This window comes from Oncorhynchus mykiss, chromosome 1, assembly GCF_057628025.1.
Source record: "Oncorhynchus mykiss isolate SJ-2025 chromosome 1, ASM5762802v1, whole genome shotgun sequence".
Taxonomy (NCBI): Eukaryota; Metazoa; Chordata; class Actinopteri; order Salmoniformes; family Salmonidae; genus Oncorhynchus; species Oncorhynchus mykiss.
The window spans coordinates 90,173,729-90,196,432 of record NC_143022.1 but is presented as its reverse complement, the minus strand read 5'-3'; the positions used below and the strand labels follow the sequence as shown (position 1 = coordinate 90,196,432).

Sequence of the window (22,704 nt, the reverse complement as noted above, 5' to 3'; positions counted from 1 at the left end):
AAGCACAGCACTTAGACAAATTACTGATGATTGGCTGAGATAAATTGATGATAAAATGTTTGTGGGGGCTGTCTTGTTAGACTTCAGTGCAGCTTTGACATTATCGATCATAGTCTGCTGCTGGAAAAACGTATGTGTTATGGCTTTACATCCCCTGCTATAATGTGGATAAAGAGTTACTTGTCTCACAGAACACAGAGGGTGTTCTTTAACTTCTTCGATATAGGGGGCGCTCTTTTAATTTTTGGATGAAAAACGTTCCCGTTTTAAACAAGATATTTTGTCACGAAAAGATGCTCGACTATGCATATAATTGACAGATTTGGAAAGAAAACACTCTGACGTTTCCAAAACTGCAAAGATATTGTCTGTGAGTGCTACAGAACTGATGTTACAGGCGAAACCCAGATAAAAATCCAACCAGGAAGTGCCCCATTTTTTGAAAGCCCTGCATGCCAATGACTCCTTATATGGCTGTAGAGGAGCTAGGAGTCAGCTTACGTTTTCCACGTTTTCCCCAAGGTGTCTGCAGCATTGTGACGTAATTTTGACCATAAGAGACTACATCTACCAGGTGGTCGCTTGGTGTCCTCCGTCGCAATTATTATAAATTATTTTATTTGAATGCTTTTCTTGTTTTTGTGAAAATGTTGCCTGCTGAATGCTAGGCTTAATGCTATGCCAGGCTATCAATACTCTTACACAAATGCTTGTGTAGCTTTGGTTAAAGCATATTTTGAAAACCTGAGATGACAGTGTTGTTAACAAAAGGCTAAGCTTGTGTTTCAATATATTTATTTCATTTCATTAGCGATTTTCAAACGTTGCGTTATGGTAATGAGCTTGAGGCTATGATTACGCTCCCGGATACGGGATTGCTCGACGCTAGAGGTTAATGGAAGTCTCTCAAATATAATCCAGCTAGAATCAGGAATTCCCCAGGGTAGCTGTTTAGGCCCCTTGCTTTTAAAAAGTTTTACTAACGACATGCCACTGACTGAGTGAAGCCAGAGTGTCTATGTATGTGGATGACTCAACACTATACACGTCAGCTACTAGACTGACTGAAATGACAGCAAAGAGCTGTAGCAAAGAGCTGTAGTTAGTTTCAGAGTGGGTGGCAAGGAATAAGTTAGCCCTAAATATTTCTGAAACTAAAAGCATTGTATTTGGAACAAAACACTCACTAAACCCTAAACTTCAACTAAATCTTGTAATAAATAATGTGGAAATTGAGCAAGTTGAGATGACTAAACTGCTTGGAATAACACTAGATTGTAAATTGTCATGGTCAAAACATATTGATGCAGTAGTAGCTAAGATCTGTCTATAATAAATTGATGCTCTGCCTTCTTGACAACACTATAAACAAGAAAGGTCCTACAGGCCCTAGTTTTGTCTCATAACAGGGCAGCACGGCTGGCCCTTGGATGTACACAGAGAGCTAATATTAATAATATGCATGTCAATCTCTCCTGGCTGAAAGTAGAGGAGAGATTGACTTCATCATTACTTTTATTTATGAGAGGTATTGACATGTTGAATGCACCGAGTTGTCTGTCTAAACTACTGGCACACAGGTCGGACACCCATACATACCCCACAAGACATGCCACAAGAGGTTTATTCACAGTCCCCAAGTCCAGAACAGACTATGGGAGGCACACAGTACTACATAGAGCCATGACTACATGGAACTCTATTCCACATCAAGAAACTGACGCAAGCAGTAAAATTAGATTTAAAAAAACAGATAAAAAAAAAACTTATGGAACAGAGGGGACTGTGAAGGGGGAAGGAGTAGGGCCATGGGGAAGGAGTAGGGCCAAGGGGAAGGAGTAGGGCCATGGGGAGGGGTTAGGGCCATGGGGAAGGAGTAGGGCCAAGGGGAAGGAGTAGGGCCATGGGGAAGGAGTAGGGCCAAGGGGAAGGAGTAGGGCCATGAGGAAGGAGTAGGGCCATGGGGAAGGAGTAGAGCCATGGGGAAGGAGTAGGGCCAAGGGAAGGAGTAGGGCCATGAGGAAGGAGTAGGGCCATGGGGAAGGAGTAGGGCCAAGGGGAAGGAGTAGGGCCATGGGGAAGGAGTAGAGTCATGGGGAAGGAGTAGAGTCATGGGGAAGGAGTAGAGCCATGGGGAAGGAGTAGGGCCATGGGGAAGGGTTAGGGCCATGGGGAAGGAGTAGGGCCATGGGGAAGGGTTAGGGCCATGGGGAAGGAGTAGGGCCATGGGGAAGGAGTAGGGCCATGGGGAAGGAGTAGGGCCATGGGGAAGGGTTAGGGCCAAGGGGAAGCGTTAAGGCCATGGGGAAGGGTTAGGGCCAAGGGGAAGGAGTAGGGCCATGGGGAAGGAGTAGGGCCAAGGGGAAGGTTTAGGGCCAAGGGGAAGGAGTAGGGAGGGAATTGGTACCGGCTGTAAGAGACAGAGGGCTATAGCCACAGTAGGCTATTATGCAATGTCATTCTCTAATTGAACCTATTGGCCCAGCCAGTTCTAACAGGTCACAGGTCACAGTGTACTGAATATGGATTCATTTAAATGAGCTCACCCCAGAGCCCAATGTTCCTTGGCAATTTGTACCAGAGAGCTATACTGACTGACTGGATTTGATTGAAATCTCATTAATATAACCACTGATGCGCTGCTCTGACTGCCAGTCCGGGATATAACCACTGAAGCGCTACTCTGACTGCCAGTCTGGGAGCAGGACTGCAGCTATAGTATCTGGTGGATTATCTGGTGGATTCATGTAAAAAATATACAGTACGTGTCAAAAGTTTGGACTCACCTACCCATTCATGGGTTTTTCTTTATTAGTACTATTTTCTACATTGTAGAATAATAGTGAAGACATCAAAACTTTGAAATAACACATATGGAATCATGTAGTAACCAAAAAAGTGTTAAACAAATCAAAATATATTCAAAGTAGCCACCCTTTGCCTTAATGATAGCTTTGCACACTCTTGTCATTCTCAACCAGCTTCACGAGGAATGCTTTTTCAACAGTCTTGAAGGAGTTCCCACATATGCTGAGCACTTGTTGGCTGCTTTTCCTTCACTCTGTTGTCCAACTCTTCCCAAACCATCACAATTGGGGAGACCAGATCATCTGATGCAGCACTCCATCACTCTCCTTCTTGGTCAAATAGCCCTTACATAGCGTGGAGGGGTGTTGGGTCATTGTCCTGTGGAAAAACTAATGGTAGTTCCAAAGCGCAAACCAGATGGGATGGCGTATTGCTGCAGAATGCTGTGGCAGCCATGATGGTAAAGTGTGCCTTGAATTCTAAATAAATCACAGACAGCGTCAGCAGCAAAGCACCCCCACACCATAACACCACCTCCTCCATGCTTCACAGTAGGAACTCATCAGACCACTCGGCGGCCTCAAAAAAAAGGTCTCAAATGGAGGCCGCTATTAAACGTTTCCAGCGTTGCAGGAGCTGTGCTTGCTTTGTTCCGGGACAATGTGGACCGCGCTGACTTTCAATGTAGCAACTGCTTGCTTGCGGAGGACTACAGGAGCGAAGTAGCTACTCTTAGCAAGCAAGTAGCAAACCTACATAAGCTACTGGGGAACCCACGCCCACCTACTTTTTTTTTTTCTTCCACTCTAGTAGCCGGACACCGCTCTGTTCTGGTGGAAGTTTTGCCGCCGTGTCGGCTCTCCACAGCCGACTGGCCGGTGCTAGGCAGGGTTCCATCCCCGAAGTGGTCTCTTCTTCCTTGGAGAACGGAGCTGTTCTCGACCCAACCAACCAGCCATGGAGGTACGTCACTTGCCGTGGAAGTCGAAGAAGGCGTCCTCTGGCAACGGGGGTCTCCATGGAGATGTTGAGCCCGGAACTGACACAGACCAAAAACAGCTTTGCCGCCCTGGATCCAGAGGTTCCGGAGCCTTCGTCCTCAGTGGCTTCCCAATCAAGATTGGATCCGGAGGTACCTGCATCTTCGTCCTCGGATCTGTCTCCCTCTCCGGTGGCTTCTACATCGGGTTCAGATCTTCGGAGCTCCCAGCCTCACCAAACTGTGAGGCTGCCTGAAAGACTGGCCCATTCAACATCACCAGCTGTCATCATAGGCAGCTCTATGGTGAGAAACATCTCGGTCCCCAAGGCAAAAGTACAGAACATAACAAGGGTGCTTTGACTGTTTTACCACAGATGCCGGGAGCTGACACTGTCGTAGTCCATGTGGGGTCAAACGACATCAGGAGGGGCTAGCTCGGAACATTTGAAAATTGATTTTAAAGAACTGATTTTAGCATTAAGAGACTCCAAAAAATGGCCAGTAATTTCAGGTCCAGTACCATCTTTGGGCCGCGGGTGTAAAAGATTCAGCAGATTGCTGACATTACACATCTGGCTAAAATACTACTGTAGCTCTGCTGGAGTCACTTTTATTGATAACTTTGACACCTTCTGGAAACAGAAGATACTCTACAGGAATGACGGAGTCCATCCAAATCATCTTGGCTCCTGGACTCTGTCCACGCATTTCAATACTGCGTTGGAACAATGACTGGTAAATGATCCAAGACCAGCTCAATTAATCCCTACCATTGTGACAATGAGTCGCCATAATGCTGAATGAAATGTACATGATTTTAGGGGTATTGGCAAACACAATGTAAGTAATTTAATTGATGTACCCCTAATTGCACCGAATACATCTGTTTATCCTACAGCTATTGTAAGCAGTAGTCATGAGCATATAAACCAGAGTTACACTGTTAGCACTGAGGTGGTGTGCAATAGTAGGAAGACCACTTTATGCAGCTCACTCTGCACTATCAACTAACTATCAAGCCCCCTTTACTGGCTCAAATAGCCAACCAATCAGCCTGTTACCAACCCTTAGTAAACTTCAGGAAAAAATGGTGTTTGACCAGATACAATGCTATTTCACAGGAAACAAATTGACAACAGAATTTCAGCATGGTTGTACGGAAGGACACTAAACAAGCACAGCACTTAGACAAATTACTGATGATTGGCTGAGATAAATTGATGATAAAATGTTTGTGGGGGCTGTCTTGTTAGACTTCAGTGCAGCTTTGACATTATCGATCATAGTCTGCTGCTGGAAAAACGTATGTGTTATGGCTTTACACCCCCTGCTATAATGTGGATAAAGAGTTACTTGTCTCACAGAACACAGAGGGTGTTCTTTAACTTCTTCGATATAGGGGGCGCTCTTTTAATTTTTGGATGAAAAACGTTCCCGTTTTAAACAAGATATTTTGTCACGAAAAGATGCTCGACTATGCATATAATTGATAGCTTTGGAAAGAAAACACTCTGACGTTTCCAAAACTGCAAAGATATTGTCTGTGAGTGCCACAGAACTGATGTTACAGGCGAAACCCAGATAAAAATCCAACCAGGAAGTGCCCCATTTTTTGAAAGCCCTGCATGCCAATAACTCCTTATATGGCTGTGGAGGAGCTAGGAGTCAGCTTACGTTTTCCACGTTTTCCCCAAGGTGTCTGCAGCATTGTGACGTATTTGTAGGCATATCATTGGAATTTTGACCATAAGAGACTACATCTACCAGGTGGTTGCTTGGTGTCCTCCATCGCAATTATTGTGTAATCTCCAGCTCTAGTATTTTTCCGTTTGCCTTTTTCATCGAATAGAATTGTGAAAAACACCTTGAGGATTGATTCTAAACAACGTTTGCCATGTTTCTGTCGATATTATGGAGCTAATTTGGAAAAAAGTTTGGCGTTGTGTTGACTGCATTTTCGTTTTTTTTCCTTAGCCAAACGTGATGAACAAAACGGAGCTATTTCTCTTACACAAATAATCTTTTTGGAAAAAATGAACATTTGCTATCTAACTGAGAGTCTCGTCATTGAAAACATCCGAAGTTCTTCAAAGGTAAATTATTTTATTTGAATGCTTTTCTTGTTTTTGTGAAAATGTTGCCTGCTGAATGCTAGGCTTAATGCTATGCTAGGCTATCAATACTCTTACACAAATGCTTGTGTAGCTTTGGTTAAAGCATATTTTGAAAATCTGAGATGACAGTGTTGTTAACAAAAGGCTAAGCTTGTGTTTCAATATATTTATTTCATTTCATTAGCGATTTTCATGAATAGGAAACGTTGCGTTATGGTAATGAGCTTGAGGCTATGATTACGCTCCCGGATACGGGATTGCTCGACGCTAGAGGTTAATGGAAGTCTCTCAAATATAATCCAGCTAGAATCAGGAATTCCCCAGGGTAGCTGTTTAGGCCCCTTGTTTTTAAAAAGTTTTACTAACGACATGCCACTGACTGAGTGAAGCCAGAGTGTCTATGTATGTGGATGACTCAACACTATACACGTCAGCTACTAGACTGACTGAAATGACAGCAACACTCAACAAATAGCTGTAGTTAGTTTCAGAGTGGGTGGCAAGGAATAAGTTAGCCCTAAATATTTCTGAAACTAAAAGCATTGTATTTGGAACAAAACACTCACTAAACCCTAAACTTCAACTAAATCTTGTAATAAATAATGTGGAAATTGAGCAAGTTGAGATGACTAAACTGCTTGGAATAACACTAGATTGTAAATTGTCATGGTCAAAACATATTGATGCAGTAGTAGCTAAGATCTGTCTATAATAAATTGATGCTCTGCCTTCTTGACAACACTATAAACAAGAAAGGTCCTACAGGCCCTAGTTTTGTCTCATAACAGGGCAGCACGGCTGGCCCTTGGATGTACACAGAGAGCTAATATTAATAATATGCATGTCAATCTCTCCTGGCTGAAAGTAGAGGAGAGATTGACTTCATCATTACTTTTATTTATGAGAGGTATTGACATGTTGAATGCACCGAGTTGTCTGTCTAAACAACTGGCACACAGGTCGGACACCCATACATACCCCACAAGACATGCCACAAGAGGTTTATTCACAGTCCCCAAGTCCAGAACAGACTATGGGAGGCACACAGTACTACATAGAGCCATGACTACATGGAACTCTATTCCACATCAAGAAACTGACGCAAGCAGTAAAATTAGATTTAAAAAAACAGATAAAAAAAAACTTATGAAACAGAGGGGACTGTGAAGCAACATAAACATTGGCACAGTCACATCTACTTCTGGTGCCGACAGAGATGGCCGCCTGGCTTCGCGTTCCTAGAAAACTATGCAGTATTTAGATTTTTGTATGTGTTATTTCTTACATTGTTACCCCAGGTAATCTTAGGTTTTATTACATACAGTTGGGAGGAACTTTTGGATATAAGAGCAAAGTCAACTCACCAACATTACGACCAGGAATACGACTTTCCCGAAGCGGATCCTCTGTTTTGCCCACCACCCAGGACAATGGATCGGATCCCAGCCGGCGACCCAAAACAACGACACCGAAGAAGGGGCAGACGGAGCGATGTTCTGGTCAGGCTCCGTAGACGGGCACATCGCACACCGCTCCCGAGCATACTACTCGCCAATGTTCAGTCTCTTGACTACAAGGTAGACTAAATCCGTGCAAGGGTAGCCTTCCAGAGAGACATCAGAGACTGTAACGTTCTTTGTTTCACGGAAACATGGCTCACTCGAGCTGGTTTCTTCACGCATCGCGCCAACAGAAACAAGCATCTTTCTGGTAAGAAGAAGGGCGGGGGTGTATGCCTTATGATTAACGAGACGTGGTGCATTCATAACAACATACAGGAACTCAAGTTCTTCTGTTCCCCTGACTTAGAATTCCTCACAATCAAATGCCGACTGCATTATCTACCAAGAGAATGATTATAATCACAGCAGCATATATCCCCCCCAAGCAGACACATCGATGGCCCTGAACGAACTTCAGTTGACTCTATGTAAACTGGAAACCACATATCCTGAGGATATATTTATTGTAGCTGGGGATTTTAAAAAGGTTAATCTGAAAACAAGGCTCCCTATATTCTATCAGCATATCGATTGCGCAACCAGGGCTGGCAAAACCCTAGATCATTGCTATTCTAACTTCCACGACGCATATAAGGCCCTCCCCCGCCCTCCTTTCGGAAAAGCTGACCACGACTCCATTTGGTTGCTTCCAGCCTATAGACAGAAACTAAAACAGGAAGCTCCTGCGCTCAGGTCTGTTCAACGCTGGTCCGACCAATCTGATTCCAAGCTTCAAGATTGCTTCGATCACGTGGATTGGGATATGTTCCACATTACGTCAAACAACAGCATTGATGAATACGCTGATTCGGTGAGCGGGTTTATTAGCAAGTGCATTGGGGATGTCGTACCCACAGCGTCTATTAAAACATTCCCAAACCAGAAACTGTGGAATGATGGCAGCATTCGCGCAAAACTGAAAGCACTGCTTTTAATCAGGGCAAGGTGACCGGAAACATGACCGAATACAAACAGTGTAGCTATTCCCTCCGCAAGGCAATCAAACAAACTAAGCGTCAGTATAGAGACAAAGTATAGTCGCAATTCAACGGCTCAGATACGACAGTCAATCACGGACGATAAAAGGAAAACCAGCCCCGTCGCGGACCAGGATGTCTTGCTCCCGGACAGACTAAAACAACTTCTTTGCTCGCTTTGAGGACAATACAGTGCCACTGACACGGCCCGCTACCAAAACCTGCGGGATCTCCTTCACTGCAGCCGACGTGAGCAAAACATTTTAACGTGTCAACCCTCGCAAGGCTGCAGGCCCAGATGGCATCCCCAGCCGCGTTTTCAGAGCATGCGCAGACCAGCTGGCTGGTGTGTTAAGGACATATTGAATCAATCCTTATCCCAGCCTGCTGTCCCCACATGCTTCAAGAGGGCCACCATTGTTCCTGTTCACAAGAAAGCTAAGGTAACTGAGCTAAACGACTACCACCCCGTAGCACTCACTTCCGTAATCATGAAGTGCTTTGAGAGACTAGTTAAGGACCATATCACCTCCACCCTACCTGACACCCTAGACCCACTCCAGTTTGCTTACCGCCCCAATAGGTCCACAGACGACGCAATCGCAATCACACTGCACACTGCCCTAACCCATCTGGACAAGAGGAATACCTATGTGAGATTGCTGTTCATCGACTACAGCTCAGCATTTAACACCATAGTACCTTCCAATCTCGTCATCAAGCTCGAGACCCTGGGTCTCGATTCCGCCCTGTGCAACTGGGTCCTGGACTTCCTGACGGGCCGCCCCCAGGTGGTGAGGGAAGGTAACAACATCTCCACCCCGCTGATCCTCAACACTGGGGCCCCACAAGAGTGTGTTCTCAGCCCTCTCCTGTACTCCCTGTTCACCCACGACTGCGTGGCCATGCACGCCTCCAACTCAATCACCAAGTTTGCAGAAACACTACAGTGGTAGGCTTGATTACCAACAACGACGAGACGGCCTACAGGGAGGAGGTGAGGGCCCTTGGAGTGTGGTGTCAGGAAGATAACCTCACACTCAACGTCAACAAAACAAAGGAGATGATCGTGGACTTCAAGAAACAGCAGAGGGAGCACACCCCTACCACATCGACGGGACAGTAGTGGAGAGGGTAGACATTTTTAAGTTCCTCGGCGTACACATCACAGACAAACTGAAATGGTCCAACCACACAGACAGCGTGGTGAAGAAAGCACAACAGCGCCTCTTCAACCTCAAGAGGCTGAAGAAATTTGGCTTGTCACCAAAAACACTCACAAACTTTTACAGATGCACAATCGAGAGCATCCTGTCGGGCTGTATCACCGCCTGGTACGGCAACTGCTCCGCCCATAACCGTAAGGCTCCCAGAGGGTAGTGAGGTCTGCACAACGCATCACCAGGGGCAAACTACCTGCCCTCCAGGACATCTACACCACCCAATGTCACAGGAAGGCCAAAAAGATCATCAAGGACAACAACCACCCGAGCCACTGCCTGTTCACCCCGTTATAATCCAGAAGGCGAGGTCAGTACAGGTGCATCAAAGCAGGGACCGAGAGATTGAAAAACAGCTTCAATCTCAAGGCCATCAGACTGTTAAACAGCCATCACTAACATTGAGTGGCTGCTGCCAACATACTGACTCAACTCCAGCCACATTAATAATGGAAAAATCTATATAATAAATGTATCACTAGCCACTTTAAACAATGCACTTCTATATGTTTACATACCCTACATTACTCATCTCATATGTATATACTGTACTCTATACAATCTACTGCATCTTGCCATCTTGATGTAATGTATCACTAGCCACTTTAAACAATGCACTTCTATATGTTTACATACCCTACATTACTCATCTCATATGTATATACTGTACTCTATACCATCCACTGCATCTTGCCTATGCCGTTCGGCCATCACTCATTCATATATTTTTTTTATGTTCATATTCTTATTCATTCCTTTACACTTGTGTGTATAAGGTAGTTGTTGTGAAATTGTTAGGTTAAATTACTCGTTGGATATTACTGCATTTTCGGAACTAGATGCACAAGCATTTCGCTACACTCGCATTAACATCTGCTAACCATGTGTATGTGACAAATACAATTTGATTTGATTTGCATACACACACACGATAACATAATACACATGGATTTAGTACTGTAGATATGTGGTAGTGATGGAGTAGGGGCCTGAGGACACACAGTGTGTTGTGAAATCTGTGAACGTATAGTAATGTTTTTAAAATGGTATAAACTGCCTTAATTTTACTGGACCCCAGGAAGAGTAGCTGCTGCTTTGGCAACAGCTAACGGGGATCCATAATAAATACAAAATACACCATCACACCTCCTCCTCCATGCTTCATGGTGGGAACCACACAATGCGGAGATCATCTGTTCAGCTACTTGAAACCAAAAATCTGAAATTTGGACTCATCAGACCAAAGGACAGATTTCCACCGGTCTAATGTCCCTTGCTCGTGTTTCTTGGACTAAGCAAGTATCTTCTTCTTATTGGTGTCCTTTAGTAGTGGTTTCTATGCAGCAATTTTACCATGAAGGCCTGATTCATGCGTCTGTTACTTGAACTCTGTGAAGCATTTATTTGGGCTGCAATTTCTGAGGCTGGTAACTCTTATGAACTTATCCTCTGCAGCAGAGGTAACTCTGGGTATTCCTTTCCTGTGGCGGTCCTCATGAGAGGCAGTTTCATCATAGCGCTTGATGGTTTTTGTGACTGCACTTGAAGAAACTTTCAAAGTTCTTAAAATGTTCCAGATTGACTGACCTTCATATCTTAAAGTAATGATGCATTGTCATTTCTCTTTGCTTATTTGAGCTGTTCTTGACATAATATGGACTTGGTCTTTTACCAAATAGGGCTATCTTCTGTATACCACCTCTACCTTGTCACAACACAGCTGATTGTCTCAAACACATTAAGAAGGAAATACATTCCACAAATGAACTTTTAACAAGGCACACCTGTTAATTGAAATGCATTCCAGGTGACTACCTCATGAAGCTGGTTGAGAGAATTACAAGAATGTGCAAAGTCATCAAGGAAAAGGGTGGCTACTTTGAATAATCTAAAATTGAAAATATATTTAGATTTGTTTAACACTTTTTTGGCAACTACATGATTCCATATGTGTTATTGCATCATTTTGATGTCTTCACTATTATTCTACAATGTAGAAAATAGTAAAAATAAAGAAAAACCCTTGAATGATTAGGTGTGTCCAAACTTTTGACTGGTACGGTATCTATATCCTGGTGTCACGCTATCAATAAAAGGGGAAAGAAAAATGGTTATATGAGAGGGACTGAGATCTATTCATTTGATGTAATTACATTTTAAAACCCTGGAAATGGATACGATAGGATAATGGGGAAAAACGTATACCAACATTTTGGTTTCAATAGACCTTCATCTGTGTTTTACGGAGAGTTTAACAGAAAGGTTAACAGAGAGGTTAACAGAGAGCTTAACGGAGGAGTTAACAGACAGGTTAACGGAGAGTTTAACAGAGAGGTTAACGGAGAGATTAACGGAAAGATTGAGGGAGAGGTTAACAGAGGTTAATCGCTTTCTTTTTCTTCTTTTTTTAGAACAAACTGGTTGGGTTGGTTGGTTATTGTTTTGACCTAATACTATTTAGTTAGTGTTTGGTCAGTATTCTGACCTGATAGTATTTGGTTAGTGTTTGGTCAGTATTCTGACCTGATAGTATTTGGTTAGTGTTTGGTCAGTATTCTGACCTAATAGTATTTGGTTAGTGTTTGGTCAGTATTCTGACCTAATAGTATTTGGTTAGTGTTTGGTCAGTATTCTGACCTGATAGTATTTGGTTAGTGTTTGGTCAGTATTCTGACCTGATAGTATTTGGTTAGTGTTTGGTCAGTATTCTGACCTAATAGTATTTGGTTAGTGTTTGGTCAGTATTCTGACCTAATATTATTTGGTTAGTGTTTGGTCAGTATTCTGACCTAATAGTATTTGGTTAGTGTTTGGTCAGTATTCTGACCTAATAGTATTTGGTTAGTGTTTGGTCAGTATTCTGACCTAATATTATTTGGTTAGTGTTTGGTCAGTATTCTGACCTGATAGTATTTGGTTAGTGTTTGGTCAGTATTCTGACCTGATAGTATTTGGTTAGTGTTTGGTCAGTATTCTGACCTGATAGTATTTGGTTAGTGTTTGGTCAGTATTCTGACCTAATAGTATTTGGTTAGTGTTTGGTCAGCATTCTGACCTAATATTATTTGGTTAGTGTTTGGTCAGTATTCTGACCTAATAGTATTTGGTTAGTGTTTGGTCAGTATTCTGACCTGATAGTATTTGGTCAGTATTCTGACCTGATAGTATTTGGTTAGTGTTTGGTCAGTATTCTGACCTAATAGTATTTGGTTAGTGTTTGGTCAGTATTCTGACCTAATAGTATTTGGTTAGTGTTTGGTCAGTATTCTGACCTGATAGTATTTGGTTAGTGTTTGGTCAGTATTCTGACCTGATAGTATTTGGTTAGTGTTTGGTCAGTATTCTGACCTAATAGTATTTGGTTAGTGTTTGGTCAGTATTCTGACCTAATATTATTTGGTTAGTGTTTGGTCAGTATTCTGACCTGATAGTATTTGGTTAGTGTTTGGTCAGTATTCTGACCTGATAGTATTTGGTTAGTGTTTGGTCAGTATTCTGACCTAATATTATTTGGTTAGTGTTTGGTCAGTATTCTGACCTAATAGTATTTGGTTAGTGTTTGGTCAGTATTCTGACCTGATAGTATTTGGTTAGTGTTTGGTCAGTATTCTGACCTGATAGTATTTGGTTAGTGTTTGGTCAGTATTCTGACCTAATAGTATTTGGTTAGTGTTTGGTCAGTATTCTGACCTAATAGTATTTGGTTAGTGTTTGGTCAGTATTCTGACCTGATAGTATTTGGTTAGTGTTTGGTCAGTATTCTGACCTGATAGTATTTGGTTAGTGTTTGGTCAGTATTCTGACCTAATAGTATTTGGTTAGTGTTTGGTCAGTATTCTGACCTAATATTATTTGGTTAGTGTTTGGTCAGTATTCTGACCTGATAGTATTTGGTTAGTGTTTGGTCAGTATTCTGACCTGATAGTATTTGGTTAGTGTTTGGTCAGTATTCTGACCTGATAGTATTTGGTTAGTGTTTGGTCGGTATTCTGACCTTGCTGACAGTGCAGTCCGCCGGTGCCCAAGGGGCAGAGGCAGGTGTATCCGTCTGGAAGGGGTACGCAGGTGGAACCACGGGCACACAAGGGAGGGGGACGGTGTTCAGCGTCGCACACAGACACGGTCTCAGAGCAGAGTGCTCCCTTCCAGCCGAATGGGCACTGGCAGCTAGGAGAGAGAGGAACACATGGGTTAGGGTTACTGGCAGCTAGGGGAGAGAGGAACACATGGGTTAGGGTAACTGGCAGCTAGGGGAGATGTCATGAGGTTTACATAACATCAGAATAACTACTTATTGGCACAGACAGTGCTGGAAGTAGTGCTACAGGGGAGAGCATAATGACATGGAGTACTACTAGTAATACTGTAGTACAGGGGACTGGCTTATTACTAGTAATACTGTAGTACAGGGGACTGACGTATTACTAGTAATACTGTAGTACAGGGGACTGGCTTATTACTAGTGATACTGTAGTACAGGGGACTGGCTTATTACTAGTGATACTGTAGTCAAGGGGACTGGCTTATTACTAGTAATACTGTAGTACAGGGGACTGGCTTATTACTAGTGATACTGTAGTACAGGGGACTGGCTTACTACTAGTAATACTGTAGTACAGGGGACTGACTTATTACTAGTACTACTGTAGTACAGGGGACTGACTTATTACTAGTAATATTGTAGTACAGAGTCTACAGATGGTGATGATACATCTACAGAGTCTACAGATGGTGATGATACATCTACAGAGTCTACAGATGGTGATGATACATCTACAGATGGTGATGATACATCTACAGAGTCTACAGATGGTGATGATACATCTACAGAGTATACAGATGGTGATGATACATCTACAGATGGTGATGATACATCTACAGAGTCTACAGATGGTGATGATACATCTACAGAGTCTACAGATGGTGATGATACATCTACAGAGTCTACAGATGGTGATGATACATCTACATAGTCTACAGATGGTGATGATACATCTACAGAGTCTACAGATGGTGATGATACATCTACAGAGTCTACAGATGGTGATGATACATCTACAGAGTCTACAGATGGTGATGATACATCTCCAGAGTCTACAGATGGTGATGATACATCTACAGAGTCTACAGGTGGTGATGATACATCTACAGAGTCTACAGGTGGTGATGATACATCTACAGAGTCTACAGATGGTGATGATACATCTACAGAGTCTACAGATGGTGATGATACATCTACATAGTCTACAGATGGTGATGATACATCTACAGAGTCTACAGGTGGTGATGATACATCTACAGTGAATTACTAAGTGAATTACTAAGAGTTATTATATCTTCACCAACTACATAACATTTTGCAATTATTGGCTGAATGAATCCACTATTGCCTACACTGTAGTGTATCTCATTCATTAACATTGAGTCCTAAACACACAGCTCCTTGCTCTGATGATGCTGTTCTCAACAATACAGACAGATAAGTCTCTCCTGAATAGAAAAAACTAAAACAAACTGATCTAGGATCAGGTCCCCCCGTCCATATAATCTTGTTCATTATGAGCTAAAAGGCTAAGCTGATTCCAAACACATGTTAGGAATCTGGACATGTATTCACAAAGCATCTCAGAGTAGGAGTGCTGATCTAGGATCAATTTAGCCTTTTATATCATAATGAACAAGAACACATGGGCATTGGGGACCTGATCCTAGATCAGCACTTGTACAGGCTGAAATAGAATTCTCCACCTATCTCCTGGTCAACCCAGCCAACCATGATTAATAGGACTAACAGTGGTACAGCCATACCCATTCATTTGCCTCCATGTTGAGCAGTGATTTATGTCTCCAAAGCCTCTCATTTCTGGGATAATAACATTGATTACACCAGCCGGAGGAGGCCTGATGCCCACTAAGCCCTTGGTCTGACATGCAACATCAATACATGGTCCTGTTTTCTCAGTCTCGCCATAGAGACGGATAGAGGGAGCACTTGCCACAAAGACTGTTTTAGCGTGGGCATTTTCTGAGTCTCAATGATAGAAGGTTTATAGAAGAAACCACAAGCCCCCCCGCAACAGTACACTTCAATCAACCCTATATATGACCAGCCATAGCCTACATCTCTGGACAAGTCATATTATGCAGAGACGTCATTGTAGTCACTTAACTCAATAATAATAATACCACAGTCACATACCATGGGCTTCATGGGTTACTGTAAAGCATTTTGGGAGATATATTGTGGTAGAAAGGGCAATATAAATTAATCTGATGAATTGTTTACAAGCATAACAATGGGACATCCTGGTTTAAATAAAATAAAAGAATCAATGAAAATGTGGTGTACATACTAGACAGAGGATCCAGAGTCCACGCAGGTTCCTCCGTTTCTGCATGTCACCAGGGTGCAGGGTGTGACCCCGCACTGACCCACGCTACGGCCAGAGTTCGGACGACCCTCAGGCTTCCCCAACGCTATGAACTTCCCGTCTCTCCTCGTCCGAAACTCCAGATTAAATATGCAACCTGTGAAATAACACAGAAAAACCCACTCACACTGAGGAGACAAACAGTGTGTGTAATTAAGCAGACATTTTTTCGGAACTTCACATCGCTCAAATAGGAAAACCTTTGAAATCACAAAACATATAACTCATTGCTTCAGTGAAACAACAACAGCATTCATTTTTAGTCTTCAAACTGTCCATATTAGGACATCCTCGGAGTCAAACGAAGCTGGGGTGACTGAGGATGTCCTAATATGGACACCGTACACAACATACCCACTCAAACTGTCTTCCTTTCTGTCAGAGGGAAGTATTTCATTGTAGTTGACAGTGATCTAATGGGATGACAGTTTGAAGACTAAAAATGAATGCTGCTGTTGTTGTTTCCCTGAAGCAATGAGAATCAAAGGTAACAGGGCTGGAAGTGCACGCACGCACGCACGCACGCACGCACACACGCACACACACACAGCCTTCAGAAAGTATTCAAACCCCTTGACTTTTTCCACATGTTGTTGTGTTACAGTCTGAATTTAAAATGTTTTACATGTAGATGTTTTGTCACTGGCCTACACACACAACACCCCATAATGTTATGTTTTCCTACACACAACACCCTATAATGTTATGTTTTCCTACATTTTTACAAGTTAATACAAAATGAAAAGCTGAATTGGCTTGAGTCACTAAGTATTCAACCCCTTTGTTATGGCAAGCCTAAATACGTTCAGGAGAAAACATGTGCTTAACAAGTCTGTGTGCAATAATAGTGTTTAACATGATTTTTGACACATCTCTGTACCCCACACATACAATTATCTGTAAGATCCCTCAGTCTAGCAGTGAATTTCAATCACAGATTCAACCACAAAGACCAGTGAGGTTTTCCAGTGCCTTGCAAAGAAGGGCACCTACTGATAGATGGCCAAAAAACAGTCATTGAATATCCCTTTCAGCATGGTAAAGATATTAATTACACTTTGGATGGTGTATCAATACACCCAGTCACTACACAGATACAGGCGTCCTTCCTAACTCAGTTGCTGGAAAGGAAAGAAACCACTCAGGGATTTCACCATGAGGCCAATGGTGACTTTAAAACAGTTACAGAGTTTAATGGCTGTGATAGAAGAAAACTGAGGATGGACCACCAACATTGTAGTTTCTCCACAATACTAACCTAAATGACAAGAGTGAAAAGAAGGAAGACTGTTTTGCAACATGGCACTAATTAACTTTTTGTCCTGGATACAAAGTGCTATGTTTGGGACAAATCCAATACATTTTTGAGTACCATTGTCCATATTTTCAAACATAGTGGTGGCTGTATCATGTTATCTGTATGCATGTAATCATTAAGGACTGGGGAGTTTTTCAGGATAAAAAATACACAGAATGTAGCTAAGCACAGGCAAAATCCTAGAGGAAAACCCGGTTCAGTCGGCTCCTCACCAAACACTGGGAGATCAACTCACCTTTCAGCAGGACAATAACCTAGGCCAAATCTACACAGGAGTTGCTTACCAAGAAGACAGTGAATGTTCCTGGGTGGCCGAGTTACAGTTTTGACTTAAAGCTATTGAAAATATATGTCAAGACCTGAAAGGGGCTATCTAGCAAGGATCAACAACCAATTTGACAGTGCTTTAACATTTTTGAAAAGAATAATGGGCAAATGTTGCACAATCCAGGCATGGAAAGCTCTTAGAGACTTACCAAGAAACACTCACAGCTGTAATCGTTACCAAAGGTGCTTCTACAAAGTATTGATGTAACGGATGTTAAACAGTTAGCGGTGGTGCACAAATGGTTTGTCGAGATCGGTGTGGAAGAACTTGACTGGCCTGCACAGAGCCCTGACATCATCCCCATCAACCACCTTTGGGATGAATTGGAATACCGACTGTGAGCCAGGCCTAATCGCCCAACATCATTGCCCAACCTCACTAATGCTCTTGTGGCTGAATGGAACCAAGTCCCTGCAATAATGTTCCAACATCTAGTGAGATGTTTTCACTGAGCATCTCTGCATCTCTGTATTTAATTTTCAATACATTTGCAAACATTTCTAAAAACATGTTTTCACTTTGTCATTATGGGGTATTGTGTGTAGATGAGCGAGAAAATAATCTATTTAATAAATGTTGAATTCAGGCTGTAACAACAAAATGTGGAATAAGTCAAGGGGTATGAATACTTTCTGATGGCACTGTGCGCACACAGATTTTTTCATATATTTTTTTACAAAGCCAGAAAAAATGAAGAGTACTATTTCCCCATGGTGTTTGGGAAATTATCATGGTGTCACGATAATGACTTCATGTTAATGACTTCACGGTAATGACTTCACGAGAATGACTTCATGTTAATGACTTCACAATAATGACTTCATGTTAATGACTTCACGATAATGACTTCATGTTAATGACGTCGTGATAATGACTTCATGTTAATGACTTCACGATAATGACTTCATGTTAATGACTTCACAATAATGACTTCACAATAATGACTTCATGTTAATGACTTCACGATAATGACTTCATGTTAATGACTTCACGATAATGACTTCATGTTAATGACGTCGTGATAATGACTTCATGTTAATGACTTCACGATAATGACTTCATGTTAATGACTTCACAATAATGACTTCACAATAATGACTTCATGTTAATGACTTCACGATAATGACTTCATGTTAATGACTTCACAATAATGACTTCATGTTAATGACGTCGTGATAATGACGTCATGTTAATGACTTCACGATAATGACTTCATGTTAATGACTTCACAATAATGACTTCACAATAATTACTTCATGTTAATGACTTCACGATAATGACTTCACAATAATGACTTCATGTTCATGTTTGGGTATAGTTAGAGTAAGGTTTATTGTAATGTGTATTAACAAAAACACAAAGAAAATGGGTCACTGAAAGTTTGAGCCAGTCATTGAATATTTATATTAAGGGTTGGAAATAAAGGATATGCTGTAATTCACTCTCTGCATATCTCTCTCCATTAAATGGTAATTTTACATAATTTACTAGGATGAAATCTCTGCATAGACTAGCAGTTAGGTTAAATCCAACATAATACGAGGATTCAGAATTATTTTCACACAAAAGCGCATTCACCCAAATTTACTCTCTCCTTCCTGTGATTTATATTCTTTACTGCAACAGGGGAAATATTCTGTCTACTGCAACAAGGGAAATATTCTGTCTACTGCAACAGGGGAAATATTCTGTCTACTACAACAAGGGAAATATTATGTCTACTGCAACAGGGGAAATATTCTGTCTACTGCAACAAGGGAAATATTCTGTCTACTGCAATAGGGAAAATATTCTGTCTACTGCAACAAGGGAAATATTCTGTCTACTGCAACAGGGAAAATGTTCTGTCTACTGCAACAAGGGAAATATTCTGTCTACTGCAACAGGGGAAATATTCTGTCTACTGCAACAGGGAAAATGTTCTGTCTACTACAACAGGGGAAATATTCTGTCTACTACAACAGGGGAAATATTCTGTCTACTACAACAGGGAAAAAATTCTGTCTACTACAACAGGGGAAATATTCTGTCTACTGCAACAGGGGAAATATTCTGTCTACTGCAACAGGGGAAATATTCTGTCTACTGCAACAAGGGAAATATTCTGTCTACTACAACAGGGGAAATATTCTGTCTACTGCAACAGGGGAAATATTCTGTCTACTGCAACAGAGGAAATATTCTGTCTACTGCAACAGGGGAAATATTCTGTCTACTACAACAGGGAAAATATTCTGTCTACTGCAACAGGGGAAATATTCTGTCTACTGCAACAGGGGAAATATTCTGTCTACTGCAACAGGGAAAATATTCTGTCTACTACAACAGGGGAAATATTCTGTCTACTACAACAGGGGAAATATTCTGTCTACTACAACAGGGAAAACATTCTGTCTACTACAACAGGGGAAATATTCTGTCTACTGCAACAGGGGAAATATTCTGTCTACTGCAACAGGGGAAATATTCTGTCTACTGCAACAAGGGAAATATTCTGTCTACTACAACAGGGGAAATATTCTGTCTACTGCAACAGGGGAAATATTATGTCTACTGCAACAGAGGAAATATTCTGTCTACTGCAACAGGGGAAATATTCTGTCTACTACAACAGGGAAAATATTCTGTCTACTGCAACAGGGGAAATATTCTGTCTACTGCAACAGGGGAAATATTCTGTCTACTACAACAGGGGAAATATTCTGTCTACTGCAACAGGGGAAATATTCTGTCTACTACAACAGGGGAAATATTCTGTCTACTGCAACAGGGGAAATATTCTGTCTACTACAACGGGAAATATTCTATTGCAACTTGCCTAGACACACACCATCTCTGCACTGTGAGCAGACCCCCTTCTCGCTCTATCTGCAGCATTAGTCATTGGAATAAACAGGACGCTGTGGAAATGTAATGTTCACGCAGGAATTATCATGGCATGATGCCGTCTCTAGCTCTGCCGTGTGTGTGTGTGTGTGTGTGTGTGTGTGCGTGTGCGTGTTTCCAGCCCTGTTATCTTCGATTCTCATTGCTTCAGGGAAACAACAGCAGCATTCATTTTTAATCTTCAAACTGTCATCCCATTAGATCACTGTCAACTACAATGAAAGACTTCTGTGTGCGCATGCATGTGTGTGTGTGTGAGTGGCCAAACTGCAAGTATATACTGTCGCTAACAATTTCAGACGGTTAAAGAGGATTATGAGGGTTATGTTTGCCATTAGCTAAGAGAGGACGATGTGGGTGACGTTTGGTATGAGATAAGAGGACGATGTGGGTGACGTTTGGTATGAGATAAGAGGACGATGTGGGTGACGTTTGGTATGAGATAAAAGGACGATGTGGGTGACGTTTGGTATGAGATAAGAGGACGATGTGGGTGACGTTTGGACTTAGATAAGAGGACGATGTGGGTGATGTTTAGTATGAGATAAGAGGATGATGAGGGTGATGTTTGGTATTAGATAAGAGGACGATGTGGGTGACGTTTGGTATTAGATGAGGAATAAGAGGTAAGAGGATGAGGAGGGTGATGTTTGGTATTAGATAAGAGGATGAGGAGGGTGATGTTTAGTATTAGATATGAGGGTGATGTTTGGTATTAGATAAGAGGATGAGGAGGGTGATGTTTGGTATTAGTTAAGAGGATGAGGAGGGTGATGTTTGGTATTAGATAAGAGGATGAGGAGGGTGATGTTTGGCATTAGATAAGAGGATGAGGAGGGTGATGTTTGGCATTAGATAAGAGGATGATGAGGGTGATGTCTGGTATTAGATAAGAGGATGAGGAGGGTGATGTTTGGTATTAGATAAGAGGATGACGAGGGTGATGTTTGGTATTAGATAAGAGGATGATGAGGGTGATGTTTGGTATTAGATAAGAGGATGATGAGGGTGATGTTTGGTATTAGATAAGAGGATGAGGAGGGTGATGTTTGGTATTAGTTAAGAGGATGAGGAGGGTGATGTTTGGTATTAGATAAGAGGATGAGGAGGGTGATGTTTGGCATTAGATAAGAGGATGAGGAGGGTGATGTTTGGCATTAGATAAGAGGATGATGAGGGTGATGTCTGGTATTAGATAAGAGGATGAGGAGGGTGATGTTTGGTATTAGATAAGAGGATGACGAGGGTGATGTTTGGTATTAGATAAGAGGATGATGAGGGTGATGTTTGGTATTAGATAAGAGGATGATGAGGGTGATGTTTGGTATTAGATAAGAGGATGAGGAGGGTGATGTTTGGTATTAGATAAGAGGATGAGGAGGGTGATGCTTGGTATTAGATAAGAGGATGATGAGGGTGATGTTCTGGTATTAGATAAGAGGATGAGGAGGGTGATGTTTGGTATTAGATAAGAGGATGAGGAGGGTGATGCTTGGTATTAGATAAGAGGATGAGGAGGGTGATGTTTGGTATTAGATAAGAGGATGAGGAGGGTGATGTTTGGTATTAGATAAAAGGATGAGGAGCGTGATGTTTGGTATTAGATAAGAGGATGAGGAGGGTGACGTTTGGTATGATATAAGAGGATGAGGAGGGTGATGTTTGGTATTAGAAAAGAGGATGAGCAGGGTGATGTTTGGTATTAGATAAGAGGATGAGGAGGGTGACGTTTGGTATTAGATAAGAGGATGATGAGGGTGATGTTTGGTATTAGATAAGAGGATGATGAGGGTGATGTTTGGTATTAGATAAGAGGATGAGGAGGGTGATGTTTGGTATTAGATAAGAGGATGAGGAGGGTGATGCTTGGTATTAGATAAGAGGATGATGAGGGTGATGTTTGGTATTAGATAAGAGGATGAGCAGGGTGATGTTTGGTATTAGATAAGAGGATGAGGAGGGTGATGCTTGGTATTAGATAAGAGGATGAGGAGGGTGATGTTTGGTATTAGATAAGAGGATGAGGAGGGTGATGTTTGGTATTAGATAAAAGGATGAGGAGCGTGATGTTTGGTTTTAGATAAGAGGATGAGGAGGGTGACGTTTGGTATGAGATAAGAGGATGAGGAGGGTGATGT

General features: G+C 42.0%; 1 protein-coding gene across 1 annotated transcript in view; it reads right to left on the bottom strand.

Moving 5' to 3' along the window:
- eys (EGF-like photoreceptor maintenance factor) overlaps positions 1-22,704 on the bottom strand; it is a 193,233-nt gene that overhangs the window by 14,426 nt on the left and 156,103 nt on the right. The window contains exons 10-11 of the mRNA XM_090181729.1: positions 15,957-16,131; positions 13,598-13,770 (exon numbers count right to left, since the gene is read on the bottom strand). Coding sequence (XP_090037855.1) covers positions 13,598-13,770; positions 15,957-16,131 — 348 coding nt within the window. The remainder of the gene's footprint in view (positions 1-13,597; positions 13,771-15,956; positions 16,132-22,704) is intronic.